Source organism: Phalaenopsis equestris, unplaced genomic scaffold (genome assembly GCF_001263595.1).
Source record: "Phalaenopsis equestris unplaced genomic scaffold, ASM126359v1 Scaffold000223, whole genome shotgun sequence".
Classification (NCBI taxonomy): Eukaryota; Viridiplantae; Streptophyta; class Magnoliopsida; order Asparagales; family Orchidaceae; genus Phalaenopsis; species Phalaenopsis equestris.
In genome coordinates this window covers 96,208-116,310 of record NW_018164665.1, presented here as the reverse complement: position 1 = coordinate 116,310, position 20,103 = coordinate 96,208, and the positions used below count along the sequence as shown (strand labels likewise).

The window sequence follows — 20,103 nt, the reverse complement described above, 5'->3', positions numbered from 1 at the left end:
AACACACACATGGAGACACATACACACAGAAATACACACACACACACACACAAATATATATATATATATATATATATCATTAAATAACATCTATTTTTTACTAAAAGGAGACAATATTCAGATATGACCAAAAAGAAAAGAGTATATAAACAAGGATAAACTGATGCACGAATTAATAGATATCAATAACTATTAATGCAATTGATTAAGATAAAACAAAATACTACTATAAATATAAGAGTAAGAGTACTCACCTTGATGACGACTTATTTGTACTTGAAAGTCTTAATCTTAATTCTTTTAAAATTGACGTCTATAATAAACCTAATATTCATATTACTAAAACTTAATTTATTCATGTTATTTTAATTAATTATTAAATTTACATTATTGAAGTATTAATTTCTATCATTTTACTTTATGAAATTATAATTAACATTATTTTGCTATTCATTATATATTTTTAGAATTCATTAATAAAAATATAATATTAATACAATCTTACCTTACCTAATTTTACACAGGTCAATCACCCTTCTCCTTTAGTTCGTGCACTTCTCCTACTTCTATTTCTCTCCAAGAGAAAATAATAAACCAAAATTCCTAATTTAATAAAATTTTTGTTAATATTAGAATATATATATATATATATATATACAGATTTATATATATATATATATATTAAATCAATTAAATAAAACTATTAAATTTTACAATTAAAATCTCGATCGAGCCCTGATCCATGGGAAAAAAATTCTTCTTTCATCTACACGCGATTTTGCTTCCTTCCTACATGCACGAGGGCTCCTTCCTCTCGACTTGCTTTGATCGACCACATGATATTCCTCTCCTTACATCACAGAGCCACTCAACCATCACACCAGAAGCATACATCTTCGTCGTCCTCTCTGCCCTAGACGCACACGGCAACCACTGAGCTTTGAGTCCCTTCTTCCTTCGTGTGTGTCAATTGACTCTACAAACAGGTCAATCTCGTCTCTGATTCGAAAGTATCATTCATTTTCCCGACTCCTCACTTCCTCTCCCCCCTTTTCAGTTTTCTTAAGCATTTGAAAAGAGGTGTCACAATATTCCCCAATTACAAAAACTTTATCCTCGAAATTTAAAAATAGACGGCAAGTCATATCTCATTAAGCAGGTCAATATTAGTTATCCATAAATTTCATAATAGAAACTAAGGGTCATTCATAGATGAAAACTGATCATTGTAAGTAAAGACCAAATACAAGACGACTCAACTATACTCCCCTCGTCAACAAAATCAAGGTAACAGCATAGAGCATAAAAAATACGTTAAGAAAACACCAAACTCATCAGACCCTATCACCATAAGCAGCAGTAGATTTTTCAGATTCACTATGAGTGTGGGAATAAACTCGATGTCAAGCAAGTTGTCTTAGTTGAACTTGGGTAGGAGCTAAGCAATAGACTCTATCCTTTTTTGCGCCACCTGCAGTCTTTTGTGAAAGAGTTCCACTTGATTTCTGATCTACGGTGGCCTTCTGCCAAGTGATGGACTCAAGGGTTACAAGAATATAAAAGGAACCAACCAACAGCATCTATCCTAAAAAATTTTAACCTAATAAAGCAAAAACCAACTTTTATCAAAATGCAAACGTAAAACAAGGAAATGCAATATTTGATTAATTAAGTTATAAACATCAAACATATGTTTGGATAGAACAACCGTCATTATGCATGCGACGACACTAGAGAAGATTAGGGCGGCTTGTATTAATAGGAAATCATTAAACCTAAAGGATTCAAATAAATACCTTTACCTATTATGCAGATAACCGGCGTGTATCTAAAAATTACATAACACATAACAACTCTTAAGAATCAATTAAAAGATTTAAAACATGGTCAAAATATTTCTATAGTTAGCCTATGTGTGCCAACAACATCAACAAATCATGAAGTGTAAACTGCATTTAGCCACTCTTATTAAAAATACTACAATCATATTTTTTTCACATTGATGATACAATTCCAAAAAGTAACCAAAAACCTTAAAATGTTCACATTATAAAATGGAAAATCCCAGGGTTTAGGCATATGCTTTATAAGAATGCATAAAATAGATCAGTAAAAGGATTTCCCCAATCTTCCATGGGTAACTGAGAAGATAAAAGCACCTAACAAACCACCTGTACACCAGCATAGCGTTTCCAGGCTTTATCAAGCTTGTAATCTGTCGAAAGTAACCGGTAATTCGATAAAGCAAGCTCATAGTCACGCAAAATAAAGGCATAGTCACCCAAAACTCTGATTTGAGACTCTGTAGAACTGAATGTATACCTAATAAAATACAAACAAAGTTAAATAAAATCATTTTAATAAATAAAAATATAAAAAGATGGTAAGCGAGAATGCTGAATTAGGAACCCTACATCTGTCCACTAGCAGTTTCAGGTGCATCTTCCTTTCCTTTCCTCCACCACAAATTTTTAATTTGGTTTCGAAAGCCTTTCCTAGTTGCAGAAACCTGGGAAATAAGCTCATTAAAAATTTTCAAAGTGTATGAGTATATCTTTTAGCAATATGTAAAGAAAATTACCTGCTGATTTAGGAAACGTATTTTCTGTTCCATGTATGGAATTATGTGTTTGGAAGTTAACTCTTGCATAAATTCTTTAATCTGGCCATCAAACAACCATAGAATTGATTTCATGGAGAAATGCTAAAGTATTGAAATTGCAAACATCAAAATTAAAAAATAAAAAGTACAATTCAACCAACAGAAAACTAATGTTAAGCACCAGCAAGATGATGTGGAGTCAGAACATTCCTTGGAAACAACATGAAAATCATTGACAGCAATTTTTTTCCCCTTATATAATAATGGAAAAAATGAAAAAAACAAAAAATCTCCCATTACACAGTACAGCACAATCGGGAACTTACCTCAAGAAGATCATCGATGTTGAGAAAAGAACCAATTTCTTGGCTAACTGACATATGCGCTTTCTGTGAAGAAAAGATAAAGCAGTAAGTTGTGGACGATTCTGTTAATGATGGCTAATTCCAACCAATACTTGGCCAAAGAGTAAACTTACAAAATTTAGCCAAGGGTTGTCTTTTAATTCGCCATCTCCACCAGCAGAAGAATTAATGCACAATATTCTACAATCAGCCGGGCCAAATGTACTCTTCATTTCAGCTAAAATGGCAGTAGCCCTTCATAGGAAAGAAAATGAAAACAATAACATAACGCATATACGAGCATCAAAAGTTAACAGTATATAATAAAAGACTAATACACCAGGAAAAAACTTGTTAAAATGGTCCAGAACTACTTACGGATAGTTACTTTACTCAAAATTTTTAGTGTTAATTGTAATCTCATAACTCCTCAAATATGAGAAAAAATAATCTCAGTAAAAATCAATGTTTAAAATGATAGAAATTTCATGCAAGTTTACAAATGGTATAGCAAATGAGGGTATTTCACACAAATCAAAATGTTTAACACTTCATTTTACAAAAATTACCTCATTTTCCATCTCATTCTCGAATTTCTGTGTGAAATTCCATCCAATTAAACAGTGATTCTAAATATGGTTATATTTTGGATTATATTTGAGTATTCAACGCTCTAAGGGGCTTTTAGGGATTAATTTATTATTATTATTTTCATTTTCAAAAAACATAAAAAAATAAAAATAAGTTTGTTCATCACTTTTTTATTTATTTTTATTATGTTGTTTTTTAAACTGATCTGAATTCATTTTGAAAACACTAAACAAATATAAAATATGTTCTGTTTTTAAAATCAAATTTGTAACCCTAGTAGCCCCCACCCAATCTAACACAATAAATCCCGCCTCAACTTTAGCTATCCCTACTTTTTCATTTTTCCTCTCATCTCAGCCTTTGGGTGATGCCAATATTGACACCAAAAACACTAGACACCCACATCGAAGTTGATGCCGGCGTTGTTCTCCCTTCCTTCGAGCTCAGTTCAGTGATCGACAGACAAATTATTTCTTATTTTTCCCCGGGAGGCATTTTCATAATTTTTTTATAGATTATTTCTCTTAGTTATTTTCAATACAAAAAGAAAGTTTCTGATTTTATACATTTGTTTACTAGTTTAGAGGTTGTTACATTGAATTACACAATATACACAAGATTTCTTTAAATTATTGACAATTTTGCCTTAGCACCTATCAATGGCGGATCTATTGAAAAATATGGATTCGGTAAAAGGGTAAAAGATTCTCAATGCATGGATTGATGCTTTGCTTTCTTTTCTCAAATACTTAACAATGTCATATCATTTACTATTTTAATGTTTAGATTGCTTTATTGAAGCTAAAGTATGATCTAATTTGATCTGAATAGAAATTCATCACATCCTTGAAAGCCCTCTGATTGCTTAATATATATATTTTTCATTTAATTAATCTGTCTATTTAATGCATTCATTATTTTTGTTCGAATAAACAATAAACAATCAAAATTCAAGCAAAACAAAAACATAAACTAAGAAATATATATTACAACCACAAAAAAATTTAAAAAATAAGAAAACAAAACATGTTTTTTGTTTTCCAATTTTAAGAAAAAATTAAATCATTAGAATTACCAAATAAGTTTTTTTTTTATGTTAAAACAAAAAATAAATAAATAAAAAAATTTTAAAAAAAAAGTTGATCTGAAATAGCCCCTAAATTAGACAATTTCAATAGTCTAAGACAATAATAACCCCTCACAAATAGTTTAGAGATCATTTTGACCAATTTCTCCAAAAAAAAAATGACATTAATAAACTTGATCGATAGTATGATTAAAAAACTGCCAAAAACTTCTCAAGCAAAGATCTAAGACCTCTGCTCTTAACTTTTTCATTGAAATATTAATGTTTTGTTCAATTAATTAATTATATAATACAATCAAGCAACAAAAATCTCAACCATATTACATATTCATATATTTTAAATGTACAATTACCAAGTAGTCAAAAAAATTTATAGTTTCTATAACATTTTTGAATTTTCTAACCATTCATTTTACAAAAATTAAATGGTAACATTTATACATTTCTACATTATACATTTCTACATTATACATTTCTATATATATCTGAGTCGAAAGTACACAGTGATATGGGTACTTGCCCCCAAACCCCGCATCAGTCTCTCGAGGTTGGGGGAGCTTCAATCTCATTCGTCAAAGCTTTTTGCCTTCTCGTAGTAGTCAGATGTCATGTTGTAAGCTCCCAATAAGTCAATTTAGTAGACGACATCGTTTCAAAGAACATTTTGATAGAACAGATATATGTCCTCTTTTGGCAAGATTTGAACCGAAGGTACACAATGATGTAGGTTCTTCTAAGCCAAATTCTGAACAAGTAAATATATAATATGCTTCTCGAAATCTTCAAACTCGGTTGGATGTGTCTGATAAACAAGGCTATCGGGGGGGAAACTCTATAATGACATCTTTAGCAGGTTGGGCCACCCTGACGTGTAACAACTCATGAGTGGCATTTTATTCTTCTCGAGAATGACCTGGATCCCACGATGGAATATTCTTTCTCCCGAAAATCCTGGGATGATTTCCACCCCTACGGTTCATACATCCTATCTGATCCTCTGCTGGAGGAACACTGTTGAATCGATTTTAATCCTCAAATGACTCGAGATTGTCTCCCAAAAGTAACCAATAACTTTCTCGTCTCTAACGAGTTGTACCTCCTTTCGTAGGGGCAACTCAAGAACAGACTTTATATTTGAAATTTTTGAAATCATTTTATCTGAAATTGACCTGTGTTTAGTATTGACTCCTCAAACTTATGGCCCTTTTGGACATCCAAAGTCAAGCTTGTTGATATTCCTCTCAACGCCTACCAAACGATGGCTGAAAGCACCAAAATTTCATACTCTACATGAACGCCCCTTACATCAAAGTCGCTACCTTATAGAACAGCTACAGTTACCTCAGTTGGAACCTCTTTCATGGGGTCAACTGGAATCGAAAATGGCTTTTTCTTGTTGGCAGCAAGTTGAGAATCACTTTGAACTCTTCGTCTTCTACCGGATCAACTGTGTCATTCTCAATTTTTCAACATCCTGCTCAGTGAAGCAAATCACCCCTTAGTTGTACTGTCTGATTCAACATGCCCAAATCTGTGGCACTTGCAACACTTCCTAGCCTTGACAGATTTAGGGATGCGGATTGGTTCTACTGTTCTCCACTCTGAATCAGCTCTTCTTCTGCTTGGGTGGGCTTGGGTGTGATCCTATGCGCATTTGAATCAGCTCTTCTTCTGCTTGGGTGGGCTTGGGTGGGCTTGGGTGTGATCCTATGCGCATTTTGACTATAAGATCCTGATGTTTAACTATGTCTGTAAAATGTAGGAGTTACTTAGTAATGTGGTCTCTCCACTTCTAAAGCTGGAGTCTTTCACCCCTTGTCTGTAGTAAGCTGGTAAGAATTGGCATTGTGTCTCCAGTTTCATCTTCATATTCTCTTGTTCTCCCCTTCAACTCTCTCGATAACGGTCGAGAATAACCTCCCATTGAATTTCATCCTCAATGTACGCAACCCTCCTCTGATTTGGCGGGTCTCTCATTGTATCTCATTTCGGGAAGGCTCGGCCATGTATCGCCATAGTGCCATGGCTAGGGTTTAAGGTTGTGAGGTGAAAGTTGATATAAATAATTGGTTTAAGGCTACTGATTTTGAAAATCAGCAAGGGGGGATTATGGCTAGAGAAGTAGAAATGGAAAGATTATTCGATGGTAGAAAGGAAAATTTTTGGGTTATGGGGGATGCTAGGAAACTCTAGGATATGATTACAATTAATCTGGCTCTAATATCAAATGATATCGGAGTTAACCAAAACCACAAGAAAGGTAGAAATATTATTGTTGAAATGTAAACGATTACAACCAAGACTCTGAAAACTAGAAATAAATGATAATAAATGATAACAACATAAAAGAAAAAAAATACACTAAGGTGACGACGAAGGGGTGAGTGGTGGCGGGACAACAGATAGGATGGCGGCCCAAGGCTGTGCTTGCAGCCAGGAGGGCTATCGTGGAATTTGGGCCAATGGGGTTGGTGATGGAGTGTAGGTCGGCTGCGGGAGGGTGCCTGAGAAGGGAGAAAGTGGGGAGGTTGATGGCTTAAAAGTGATGGGGAAGAGGGGCCTGACATAAAGGAAGGAAGGTGAGGTTGACGAGTAGAATAACTAAAGGGGAAGAGGTGTGTTTGCGGTTGGAGAATAAGGGGAAGTTGTTGGTTGTTAAAGGCGGGGAACAGGACAGTGAGGGTGTCAAAGGGAAGATGGGGGGTACTTGAAGTCACGGGAGGGAACAAAGTAATTGTGGAGTGCGGCTAGCAGAGAAGAGGCGAGAGTAACGGATGGGAAAACCGGGAGGGGAGAAAAGCGGCACGGCAGAAAGGCAAGATATGAATGGGGTGATGACAGGGAAAGCTGGAAGGGGAAGCGGCAGCCTGCGGGGAGGCACTGAGAGAGCAGCAGCAAGCAGTAAAATGTATGATATACACCAACTCGGAAAGAGTTACAGACAAAGCACATTCTCGCCATCGGACACAGCCCTAGAAAGGGGAAAAGGGATGTCAACGACTGTCTAAACATAAATCTGAAATAAAACTCATCAAAACTTAACCCTAATTCAACAAACACATGTAAAAAGAAATGGAATAGGCAGAAAACAAAAACAGAAAAAAGAGAATAATTCCCGCCCAATGAAAAGATGGAGAGGAGGCCGATTTAAGGCTTGAGAATTATTATTATTATTATTATTATTATTATTATTATTATTATTATTATTATTATTATTATTATTATTATTATTATTATTATTATTATTATTATTATTATTATTATTATTATTTCCCCAGATGGCGCTACCCGACGGTGAATCAATCGGCTTCTCCCCTTCTCTCCATCGTCTCCCACGACGACGATTTCACGTATGCGCAGCTCTCAGTCGACGACGCTCGCTCGCTGTTGTCTATCCGATCGAAGTCAATTGCTCGCAGTCGTCTCCCGTAGTCAATGATGACTCCAGCCAACGACGTTTGACTCCCATAGACGACGGCGCAATCTCCTCACAGTCGTCTCTCGTAGTCAACGACACTTCTCTTCTTCATAGTCATCCCCTCGCTCGCTCCAGACAAGGCGACTGTTGCTCTCTTGCCCGACAGACAATTTCCCGAAGTCTGTCCGCATCCTCCTTGCGGTTCACCAAGCCGTTGTTTTCTGACCGTGGTCATCTTACCGGTGGAGATGGTCTCGACGCTCCGTTCCCATGCAACTGTCATTGCGGACGACTTTTCTATTCTTGCTCGTGCCCCTCTTTCAGGTTCAAAGTCTGGTTTTGGCATCAGTAAGTCCTGCAATGTTCCACAATCTTTCCACGAGACTCTTGAAGATGGTGGTGATCACACTTTCATTAAAAAGCATGGTAGAAAAAATGTGAAGCCTGCACTTATTTTCATTGAGGTTGAAATCAACACTCTTGCATCTTCTTAGCGTTTAGCTCTTGTGGGAAAATTCTTCTATGGTCACCCAAAACTTGAGATCATTCGGAAAGATTTTGATGTTATGATGCTATTAGGCAGTTGGAATATTGGCGTACTTGATGACAGAAATACACTTATTCAGTTTCCACGATGCGGATTACACTCATATTTTTTTCTCGTAAAGTTATCAAGATCGACAATCATTTTATGAAAATTCTGAAGTATACTGTCGATTTTGATCCAAAAGCGGCGTCCTATATCATTCATGTTTGGATAAAGTTTCTGAAGTTAAAACTACATGTGTTCAACTTGGAAATTCTATACTTTTTAGCAATTACTTACGGTAAGTCTCTCAAGGTTGATAGTCCTACGCTAGCTGTCACTAAACCCTCTGTGGCTTGTGTGTTAGTTGAGAGAGAAATCACTCAACCAGCTCCGGATGAGATATGGATTGGAATCACTAACAACGAGCATTGGCAAAAAGTTGAATTAGAACCACACCCTCTTTATTGCTCTCATTATAGCATGTTTGGCCACAGTTTTACTATCTACTATCGCTTGCATAGTCATCTAAGGCCCGATATTGCTAAAGATCAGCAACCTGTTCAATAATCTTTTCATACTGGATTAGGGGTTGACGTCTTGCCACCTACCATCCCTGCTGAGAAGGAGCAGCCTGACCCTCCTTCCAACACCGCAGTTCTTGATAAAAAACATCATACTCAACCTGTTCTAACCTGGGATACTACCGCTTTTGAACAGTCTATCTCAGCTGCTCGTTTAGAGAATGGTACTTTAGAGTCCCATGAAGCATCTCCCCATACTACAAGTACAGGTCCAAACTTGTCTATATCACTCATTGTTATTGAAGAAGGCTCATTTACATGCCAAGACACACAAGAGAGCTCCTTTGATTCAATAAAAGATCAGTTGGTATAACAAGTAATTGCTTCTAATGTTCAACAACCTACACATGTACGACATACTTTAGACCAATCCACTGATCAGATGGGTCAGTATTCGAATGAGGAATGACATGTCTATTTCAGGAGGAAGAAGAAGAATGGATGTCGACTCGAGCTCAGTAACTTATTGGATGATACATTAGTTACTACTGACAACGACACTTATCTTATCAATTTGTTAGCTGGCTCCTTTTCTAGAACTAGAGGCAGAGGCAGGACAAAATTGGGTCGCTCTCTAACTACCTAATACTATGTGTTTTGGCTTTTTTTTTTTTTTTGCTCTCATGTATTTTTCTATATTTTCTTTTTTTTTGAATCATTTGCATGTGGTGTTTATCGTGTGGGTAGGGTGTCATGCTTGGGCCCTCTCACACAATCTATCTGTATCCTTCTTTCTTTTTATTATATTTTTTAATATATTAGTCATTGGGCTTTCTCAATATATATATATATAGATAGATAGATAGATTCTAGTAAATATATTATAAATGTCAAGGTACATGTATGTGGTGTGCGCGCTTCTTACGCGTATATTCAAAGTGTTGTAAACCTAAAGAAGAAAGAAAGCAAAATCTTGGAAGCAGAGTTTATTTTTAATTCTGATATTAAAGTTTGGAAAAAGGTCCTCCATTTGAAAAATGCTTTACTTGTCCATTGTTCCGTCATGGTTGTCATGAAGCAACAGATATTGCTTCAAAACTTTGGGATCCATAACACCATCATTTAGAAGAGATGGCAACTGATCGGTGTTGAATAGATCAACAAATCTATTGATCGGCTGTGCATCATTTGATGAGACAACCAAAAGACCTGCATGTATGTATGCGTTTATGTAAGTATACAAAAAGAATTATTGTGAGCAGTAATTCTTAGAATTGAAAGAAATACTGTATCAAGTGAAAAGCCACAAAACAAAAATAAAAGTCAACTGACAAAACTACTGAAAGAACAAATCAAAGCTTTACATGCCACAGGATGATCAAAAGCTTCGTGCTCTGAGAAAGAAATGGTCTTTCTTAGCTCTTTATTGAAGGTCTGTATCCAAGATGGACAAAAGTTCAACTCAGTTTCTGCAAAGTTAAAAAAGAGTCAATTATTTAACTCAAGTCCAATACATAATATTTCCCAAAAAAGGATATAAAAGTGGTAACTACAGGAGTCCAAACAATAATAAACTACAGACCAATTTCATGGATGCCAATTTTAGTTTAAAAGCTTCAGTTATGGTAGGCGTTCCTCTTAATACAGCAAAATGTGAAGCTTATGCGTGAGTCAAGGATTTGAAGCAACAAAGAAAAGCAAATAATTGTAACGAGTTGGGATCAATTAGATCAGCCCAATGTAAATGGCATAATAAAGTTGGGATAAACAAGTTTTTCTATGAGGGTATACAACGGTAAGAACATTATGGCATAAAAATGAAGAGATCTTGGATACAAATCACAAATGCTCAAAGCAAAAAAGGGGCATGAGGTGAAAGACATTAAAATACAAGTGAAGTTTTACATTCTCTTCTTTTTTTTTCTTTTTTTGGAGGTACTTAACATAGAAAGTGAATGGAATTATATAATTAACACTTAATACTATAAAATTTTGAACAAGCTAAGCTTTATGGAAGTTGGCCAATTTGGAGCAAAAATTCGATCAATGGGTAAACTTTTCGGCAATGCGGAATGCAAGGTATGCTAATATGCAGGCTGTAGCAAAGTGCAGGAATACAAACCGAAAACAGCTCTGTCCAGTATGGTGTCTCGACCCGCCTTGAAAATGAACATGAAAGATAGACTAACCATGATTATATGATATTGTACTCCCAACGAATTTAATCATAACAATCTATAAGATATATGATAACCGTACAACATGCAATTTTTTCAAATTTGCCAGATAGATTTTTGGAGAATATATTTTAGAGAATAATCTACTTTCTATATCATTTTTTTAGTGGTATTGCGGACAGGTTGCAGAAAGAAAATTTGCCAGATAGATTATATCATAAGCCGATGAAATAATTTGTACAAAAAAAAAACAGAATACATGGGGAGCATGTACAAATATCATACAAACATTCAGTAGAGGTCACAAAGCACATGATGTGATCAAAGAAAAATTCTTTACTAAAACTGTAAGCCAATTCAAAATTTTAGAGAAGAAAACTTAGGAGTTTCAAAAAGTCTGAGCTAATTTAGTTTGCGGTGAACCGCATCTAGATCAACCAGGAGTAAGCTGAGTTGAATCTGAAGGCATAGAATGCACATGTGTGTGTTTTTCTCCACTCCTTCCACTTTCTCTGTCTACGGTATTTTAAAGTGAGACAACAAAGTTAAAAAGCGGCATGATGTTACCAGATAAAGATAGCACAATGGCACAACGTCTGACAGACAAAATTGACTGTGGAAAAGGAATGACAGCTAGATATAGCAAAGATAACAGAACAATTATGTTGAACTGGAGGTTGTTAACTATAAACCTTAGTCAATTGATAAAAAATTTAACCAACAGTTAAACGAACGCAACTTAAACATAGAGAACAAAAGTAAATGTTGGTGAGTTAATAATTTGACAATGATTTGCATACAGTGAAAATGAACACAATGAAACTCTAGGGGAAAAAAGGAAGATAATACCATAATTTTCCTCATTATTTAAATTCCGGCAAGAATCGAATGATTGCATGCATGATACACCTCTTATTTTATATAGTTGCGAGCAGTGCCAAAATAAAATTAATTTGAACTTCAGAAAAAAAATGCACAATAATCTTAGAAATTCCTAGAATTTCTACCTTAAAATGCAATACAAAAAAAATTAGAAATAATCGTAATTTTGAGAATCCAATACCATCTGTAGAAAAAAAAAAGACATGATATTTGCACACAACAGGATATTCATAATCCAGGAATTCCTATTAACAACTAATCATAACATCATTAAAGTAAGTTATGGGTAATCTGAGGCTGGCAAAGATAAACATAACTGTGATTATGATCATATTTAAAAATTCATGTTGCAACAACACGAGCTCTACAGGCATATCTCATAACATCATTAAAGCAAGTTATGGGTAATCTGAGGCTGGCAAAGATAAACATAACTGTGATTATGATCATATTTAAAAATTCATGTTGCAACAACACGAGCTCTACAGGCATATCGTCAATAAAAAGTTGATTTATTGAATCCATATACAAGTTTTTTTCACTCAATTTAGGTATTGATATTTAATCCTTATCCAAATTCTATCAGATCTGATGGTTCGACTAAGACCAAGATTTTCATGGGATTTAGAGCTCCCATGAGCCATTAGCTGCTTCTATTATGATCGTTCAAGTATAAGAGTAGATAACTTTCATGTAGGCTGGATATAGTTTAGTGGTCTCTTGGTTCATAAAACTTGATGGAGCTAAAAAGCTTAGGTTTGATAGAGATAGATAGTCAATGTGGAAGACTCTTATTTGAGGGGTGAATTTTAAGATCCAAATTGGTTGGAGAATAAAATCATATTGAAAGTAAAACACGAACTAAGTTTATACCATCTCAATAGAAATAACCCTTATCATTCAATTGAACTTTTAGGTTCATGAGCGTTCACCTATAAAAATGGCAGTGGTGCAAAGCCTAAAATTGCAATCTTCCGAATTCCAAACTGAATTCAAAACTTGCATTTGGTTGCAGCATTAAACTGTTGACTCTTTATAGCAGATGACTACAAAGGGTAAGAATGGGTGCAAACCTTCAACATATTGGAAGAGACAACCACGCAAGTCCATACATCACGCTCCCAAAAACAGTTATCCCATAAAATATTTATTTCATCTTCTGTTTACATGATAAATGTTCAAAGCCACTTTACTGCTGGCCCAAGTAAAAATTATACTACTCTTCATGTAAAATAATGCATTGAAATTATGTCAATTTTTTATTTAAGGCTTATATTTCACGCCATTAGAAACACGGGCATTATTTGTTCTTGGAAAATTATTTTCCCAGTATACAAAGAAGCTTCAAATTAAAAGCAGATCTCAAGCTTTTACGAAGGTTTGTGAATAGAGAAAAGTGTTGTTCCTCGTTTAAGCTTCAACTCCCTTTGCATTTATCAGCATATTCAGTCAAAGATACAATCTGCCAAGTCTGAGGCCTTGAAGTACAGAATCTGCTCCAGCCGATGACCAGAGGAAAGATATCAAGTTTAATTCCAAGAATGTTTTGAGACAGCAAAATGATTCAAAACCATGTCAAGCAGTGTATTCTAACAAGGTCTTTAGTTTCTTCTTGAACTTATCATAATGTATAGCATTAAAAAAAGACTTAAAGGCTACCTTAATTATCTTAAGTAAACTACCTAACTCATGGGTAAAAGCTGGCACCTTGCCCGTATGCTTCACAATTTGTAAGATTGAACGCTGGAATTCAACTACATACCACTAAGGATAGCTTCAAGTTCTTGAGGCTCAGATTGCAAATCAGAAAGGGCTGCACTGGCCGCATCACTCACTAACTGTTTCAAATGGTCTTCCGCAACCTGATTAGAAGAATAAAAAAGGCATTGTATATAACCATGCAAAAATAAGTCTTAGTTATCAAACCTTTCAATCAGAAAAAGCTAAAAGGCTTATAATGAATTTTCCTTAAAGTGAAGAAAGTAAATTCTTTGTAAGAAGCCCAAAAAATTCAGTGAAATTACTCCAAAATATTAAACAAGCTTTGTTAGTGTCGCCTTCTGATTAGGAAACTATATTAAACATGCAAAACATCAAAATAAACATTCAATTCAGGAATAATGTCATGACATTAGAAAAATGTCAATCACCAATTAAAACAGAAACAATGAAGATTTCATTTCATATAAAAATAAAGCTAGTCATAAGAAGAAAAAATGTCAGAAATGAAAATAAAAGTATAACAGAGGCTAGGTATAGGACCAAAACTATTTTAGAATGAAAGCCATAAATGAAGAAGTTAGCTAAAAAGGTTGTGATGAAATACAGATACTTTTGCAAGTAAAATAACTAAAAAAAGAAATAATAAAAAGAAACAAACTACGATTGCTTTGGTTAGTGATGAAAATTGGCAAGGCTACAGCCGTCAAAAACTCCAAACAAATTTTTATTTAGCTTCATTGCTATTTACAGTTTTCAATTTTAATTTAATTGCTTAAAGATGGTTATAATGATTCCTATGAGAATGAGTAGTGTTCTCTGTGTTCAAAGGTGACTCGCTTCAGTTCGGTCACTATTTATTGCTGTCAATGGATTAAATATTACAGAGTTGAAGGAGTATTGATGTTAGCTCAATCATAGCATGCCAGTTTTAGGTTTCTTTTAAGAATTGATGCTCATGGGCTTTACTGTTTGGACCATTTCAAGTTGATTTATGTTAATTAAAGGGCCAGTTAAAGTGGATATTCAGTAAAAGCTTAACATATGGATGATGATTAACAAATGGAAGGGGTTAACTTATGCTGCTTGATGGACCATCTAATGTGAATATTCAGCTGAAGCTTGAATGCTGTTTTGAAAAAATAAGAGCATTATCACAATCTGAGGATTTCAACAGCTTTAATAGTTCAGGCGGGCACAACTTGTACCAACTACTCTTTCTCTGCTTTGCTTCCATATCAAACTGTTCATCCCCGTGAGTTCTGATGGTTTCAAATGGATTAAGCAGCCAACCAAATAAAATTGGATATTTCTGTTTTTGAAAGAAGAATTATATAAATATATACAGATATTCTGAGTCCAGTAATTGAACAATTTTAATTGAGTAAAATTTTTCTTCAAGTTATCAATTATGTGTGACAAAATTGCATATGCGCTTTTTTTAATTACAATACAAGTGTGACTACCTAATTTCAAGGGAAATCATCTCCTTCCATCTATATGATGCAGACATTTCTTAATTTGGTAACTGTTTTCCTTTATGCAATTTTTTATGCATAACTTGTTATTGCCAGTGTCCTGATTTTATTCAAATTTGCACAATTAGGAACCTAATTATGGTAATTGAATCAAAAATGCAAGTTAAATTTTCTTGATTCTAATTTCTTTTCAATATCTTCGGATCACTTTAGATCTTTTTGTTATAATTTGAATTCTAACTCTAATATTGATTGTTTACATTTAAAAAAGGAAAGTTTTAAATTAGTTGGTGGGTAATGAATTATAAATCCACATATTACTTTGTATTAATTCATACTACGTATCAAATTATTTGCATTAGAAAACCCTAGCTATGAGCCATCTTGCATCAGATAGCCTGGCAGGAACAAACTATGGTGGCTGAAAAAAAATTTGTTACAAGATCAGCCAGGTCCAGAACATTATAGCAAGCACCTAGTCATTCAAAAAAACAGCATGGTTTTAGTAGCAACATGTAAATGAATGTCACCTTTTTGCACAAGATCAAGAAAGCCAAGTTTCTTTGCAAGAATTAGCTGGACAACGGCATCAACATATAGATTTTCACCAACATTCCATAAAGCTTCTATACTTCAGTATATAATTGAAGGTGATCGAAGCCAAGGCTTTTCTTAGTAGAAGGGGATGAAAAAGCTTCTCTTTCAAATCCTCCCACCAACAATGAACTAAAGGCAAGGATTTTAAGCAAATAATATTTCAAAATCCTGGGCTTACAAATATTTCACATTTAAAATTTAACAAGAAATAAAATTGGGTTATTATTTGACTCAAAAAGTTACTTTCAATGATTCACATGTACTATAATTAACTGACAGGATGAATAAATTTAAGTCCCATCTCATCTATGCACTATGATAGAGTGAAAGAGAGAGAGAATATGACAATTTTTACTTTTACAATGATAAATAATGGGAGATTGGGATTTCAAAGTTCTGGACAATCAAAATTGAGAGATATAAGAAAAAATTAAAAACAAAAAAACTTGACTGAATAAATTGTATAGGAAAGCAGATCAAAAACCTTTTTATTTCTCATGCAACTACCCAAAGGAAATTTTGACGCTTCATCCTAAACAAAAAGGCTTTAGAAGGGATTGTTTGGTTGTAAGTATTAAGAGTGTAAAGTAAAAGTATTAGAAGTTACGTTAAAAAGTAATTTATTCCTGTTACAAGTTATGAGGATTACATTTATTTCCTAATATAACTTTATTTTTTTCCTTTCCTATTTTAAACTTATTTTCTTGGATTAGATTTATTTACTTTCCTATTTTAGACTTTCCTTTTTTATGTTATTTCATTTATCTCCAAATAATTAATATGAATTGATTAATTGGAAATATTAGGTGATCTTTCATTTCTTGTTCTTTCTTTTTTATTATCTTTCCTATATTCTATAATTCATATAAGTGTTATTTAAACCCCCTTTCATACCAATAAAAAATTCTACATTATTATGAATTTCAACATGATATTAGAGACAAATTTCCTACCCTAGCCGGTCCTCCTTCAGAGCCGTTAGATTCCCTTCATGCCATCATCGCTGCAGAAAGGGAGAGACGCACTTCTCTTGCCTTGGCTACCGCAACCAAGACTGTCGCTTGAAATGGAAACATCATCTTCTTCTCTCCCTACAAGCCCTCCACAGCATTGCCTCCTCTTTTGATGTAATCCTGCATGATTCTTTCCCTTCCCGATCTGCTGAGCCAAGAGCCGCGACTATGCCGGCCTCCATAAAGCATAGTATCTATTTCCAGGGAAAATCACGACCCTCACGCGAAATTTTCTCTTTGTAGCGGAAATCGCGATCCGGTGGCCTGCGACTGTTCTCAATCCAGATAACATAATTTATTCTATTCTTTTAATCCAAAGAACGGAATTTATTCTTTTCTCTTTTTAGTGGAAATCCCGATTCGAATGCAGGATTTATTTTTCTAGGGGAAATCTCAGCTTTCTCTTTACAGCAGAACCGCACAAAGCAGAGGAGCCATTTTCCCCGTTGGCTTCCCTGCAGACTCTTCCATGGACATTTTCCTTACAGGTTTCGGCTGTTGATCCTTCTGTGGGAGCTTCCAGCCACCGGACCTCACGAACTCCATCAAGGACCGTCGATGCACCTACCTACAGCCGGACCTATCCCCTCCTGCAACCTTTTCTGCCAGCAGAATTCTCTCCTATAGCCTTTCCCGCCACCACTTCCTGCGGACATATTTGCTGTCGAAAGGACCGCCGAACCTACTCCTGTGGTCAGTTCTCTCCCTTGCAGCCTTTCCCGTCACCGGACCTCCCTCCTGCAGGTTTTCCCGCCGTAAGATCTACCTATGCAGATTTTTCCTTACAGATTTCAAGCAACGAGACATTTTCCCTGCAAGTCCCTAACAGTCGAAAATCATCTCTACCAGCTGGAAAACTTCCCTGTAAATCTTACCGACACCTTTTTGTTGGTCGTGAATTCCAACAGCTGCCTCTGTGGCGTCCTCCACCATTTCACATGCATGGATTGTGAAAACGAAGAGAAGCTTGTTATAGAGGAGTTCATCTTTGGTTTGCTTTCCAAATGACTTGAGAAAGAATATTACAGAGGTAAGATTGGATGTATCCTTGAATGGAATCCCAGTAACCAGCCTACATGCTCTCTCCGTTGGTTTCTTCCCTGCTGCCCAAAAACTCCATGCAGGTCCTTCTAAGTTTTTCCTTTGCCACCCGATGGAGTTGCAACAGTCATACACTGGTTAGAGCTGCAGAGGATAGGCCCAAATTTGATGTGATGGATGGCAAGATAAAGAATTGCCATGAATGATCGTGGTACCTCCTATCCTTCCTCAGTACAAAAAATCAAAAGTACTTAACTATTGTGGTCAGCATTGAACACACCCACTATAGCTCCCATTTACAGCAGTCTAAATCAATTAAGTCATCGTTCATGGAAAGAGATAGTAAGGCTACCTTGACTCACGAAATCAGAAAACAAGCCACAAATTGTCCAACATTCATCGCATGGAGATTAGAAAACTTTGAGGATGGCTGGCACCTAAATTCAATAGAGGAGGCATATGAAAAAAATAATTTGTTGTATTCCTCCTACCACAAAGAATGGATGGGATGTTCATAAAATCTATTCAAATTTAGAAAATTCCTCACATAACTTTAAATTATAATAAAATCTTTCGCAATCAAAACAATATCACATATTACAATGAGATGGCATAATTATGGCAAATGTTAGAACAATGCTATAAAAATGATTGAGAGAACTCGACTAAGAGAGTGAGTTCAAGAAAAAGGGAAGAGAATAATTGAGTCCACATGCTTTTTCATTGGAGTAAATGAACAATCTAAATGAAGAAAGGGGGAAGTCTTAGAAAAATTCTGCATACATTAGTTAAGTATTTTCTTCTTATGCCAACTAGGAAGAGTGTAAAATGAAGGTGATGATAAGAAAAACAATACCCAATAATTATTCTGAAATTGAAAACTCTACCATATTCCCTTACATATCAAATGTTGAAAGGCAAAAAAAGGAAAGAATCCCATGAACACCACAAAAATCCACGGTACGCAAAGGAGACTTATTGGATATAAAAATAAAAAATAAAAAAAAAAACTAGCACATTTAAGAAAAAAAATCCAATGACAATTGCTTCAAACCATGACAAAAGATCCCCAAGCAATCTAATGACTCAAAACATCACCTTTCACAAAAGATTAAATAGAGAACCTTCAAAAACTCTTTAAATCTTCAAAAATCTTCTGAATCCTTCCGACATTTTACCCAAATATGGTAATAAATTACTTTCCATTTACTAACTTTTCAGAATATTCATCATATTCCAAATTTATCATGCAATCTTTTATTCATTAACAAAATAAATCTTGATCATAATCGTTGCGTTAATTTTTACCCTTATTATTTAGTTTGATAAACTAGCTTCGAAGAGGATGTTTAGTGATGCTAAAGAGCATGAAGAACTCTATTCAAAGTAAAGAATTTCATATCTCCTACATTGAGTATTCTTCTAATTCTAGCAAACAATAAAAAATGTTGTGGCATTATAGCTCGGCAACTCTAGTATTCAGGACTTAAAATGATTATATCAACATATATTATATAATAAGGACCAACTTTCTTTTAAATGTGAAAGCTGTCCAGTGCTAAATAACAATACAAAGAATTTTATTAATTCATAATGTTGCATAGCATCCCTCAAGAGTATTACTCAGGAAAAAAATAGTTTGTTGCTTTAATTGATGACTCTTGTGAATGAAAAAATTGAGCAATATGTATAAGAATGCATTTCAGGAAACTCTCCATTAAGAATCTGGGGCCTGAAATATGAAGGAACAGATTTGCAGTTAATTCAAATGCTAAATGATGAGAGAAATCTCTTATAACTATTATAAGAATCCAAATAGCACTACACATGGAAAAAAGGTTTTCATGGATCGATTCACGCATGAAAGGACAACGCCACAGATTGGTTCTTATATTGGTGGCAATCCAAAAAAAGCAATGATTTTTTCTTATTAACTTGTGTTGTACTTATCCAATCATAATTTAAATTAATTCTTAGAAAAGAGTAGTCTCATCACAACAAGAACAATAACAAAGCCTTAATCCCACTATGTGGGTCGGCTACATGAACATTTTCTCCATTGCATCCTATTTAGTACCAAATTTTCATTTAGTTATAATAAATT

General features: G+C 34.7%; 1 protein-coding gene across 1 annotated transcript in view; it reads right to left on the bottom strand.

The window, feature by feature from the left end:
- LOC110023195 (trafficking protein particle complex subunit 8) overlaps positions 1–20,103 on the bottom strand; it is a 103,679-nt gene that overhangs the window by 64,387 nt on the left and 19,189 nt on the right. The window contains exons 4-11 of the mRNA XM_020722485.1: positions 13,914–14,013; positions 10,457–10,561; positions 10,139–10,301; positions 3,081–3,201; positions 2,929–2,991; positions 2,582–2,662; positions 2,415–2,509; positions 2,172–2,322 (exon numbers count right to left, since the gene is read on the bottom strand). Coding sequence (XP_020578144.1) covers positions 2,172–2,322; positions 2,415–2,509; positions 2,582–2,662; positions 2,929–2,991; positions 3,081–3,201; positions 10,139–10,301; positions 10,457–10,561; positions 13,914–14,013 — 879 coding nt within the window. The remainder of the gene's footprint in view (positions 1–2,171; positions 2,323–2,414; positions 2,510–2,581; positions 2,663–2,928; positions 2,992–3,080; positions 3,202–10,138; positions 10,302–10,456; positions 10,562–13,913; positions 14,014–20,103) is intronic.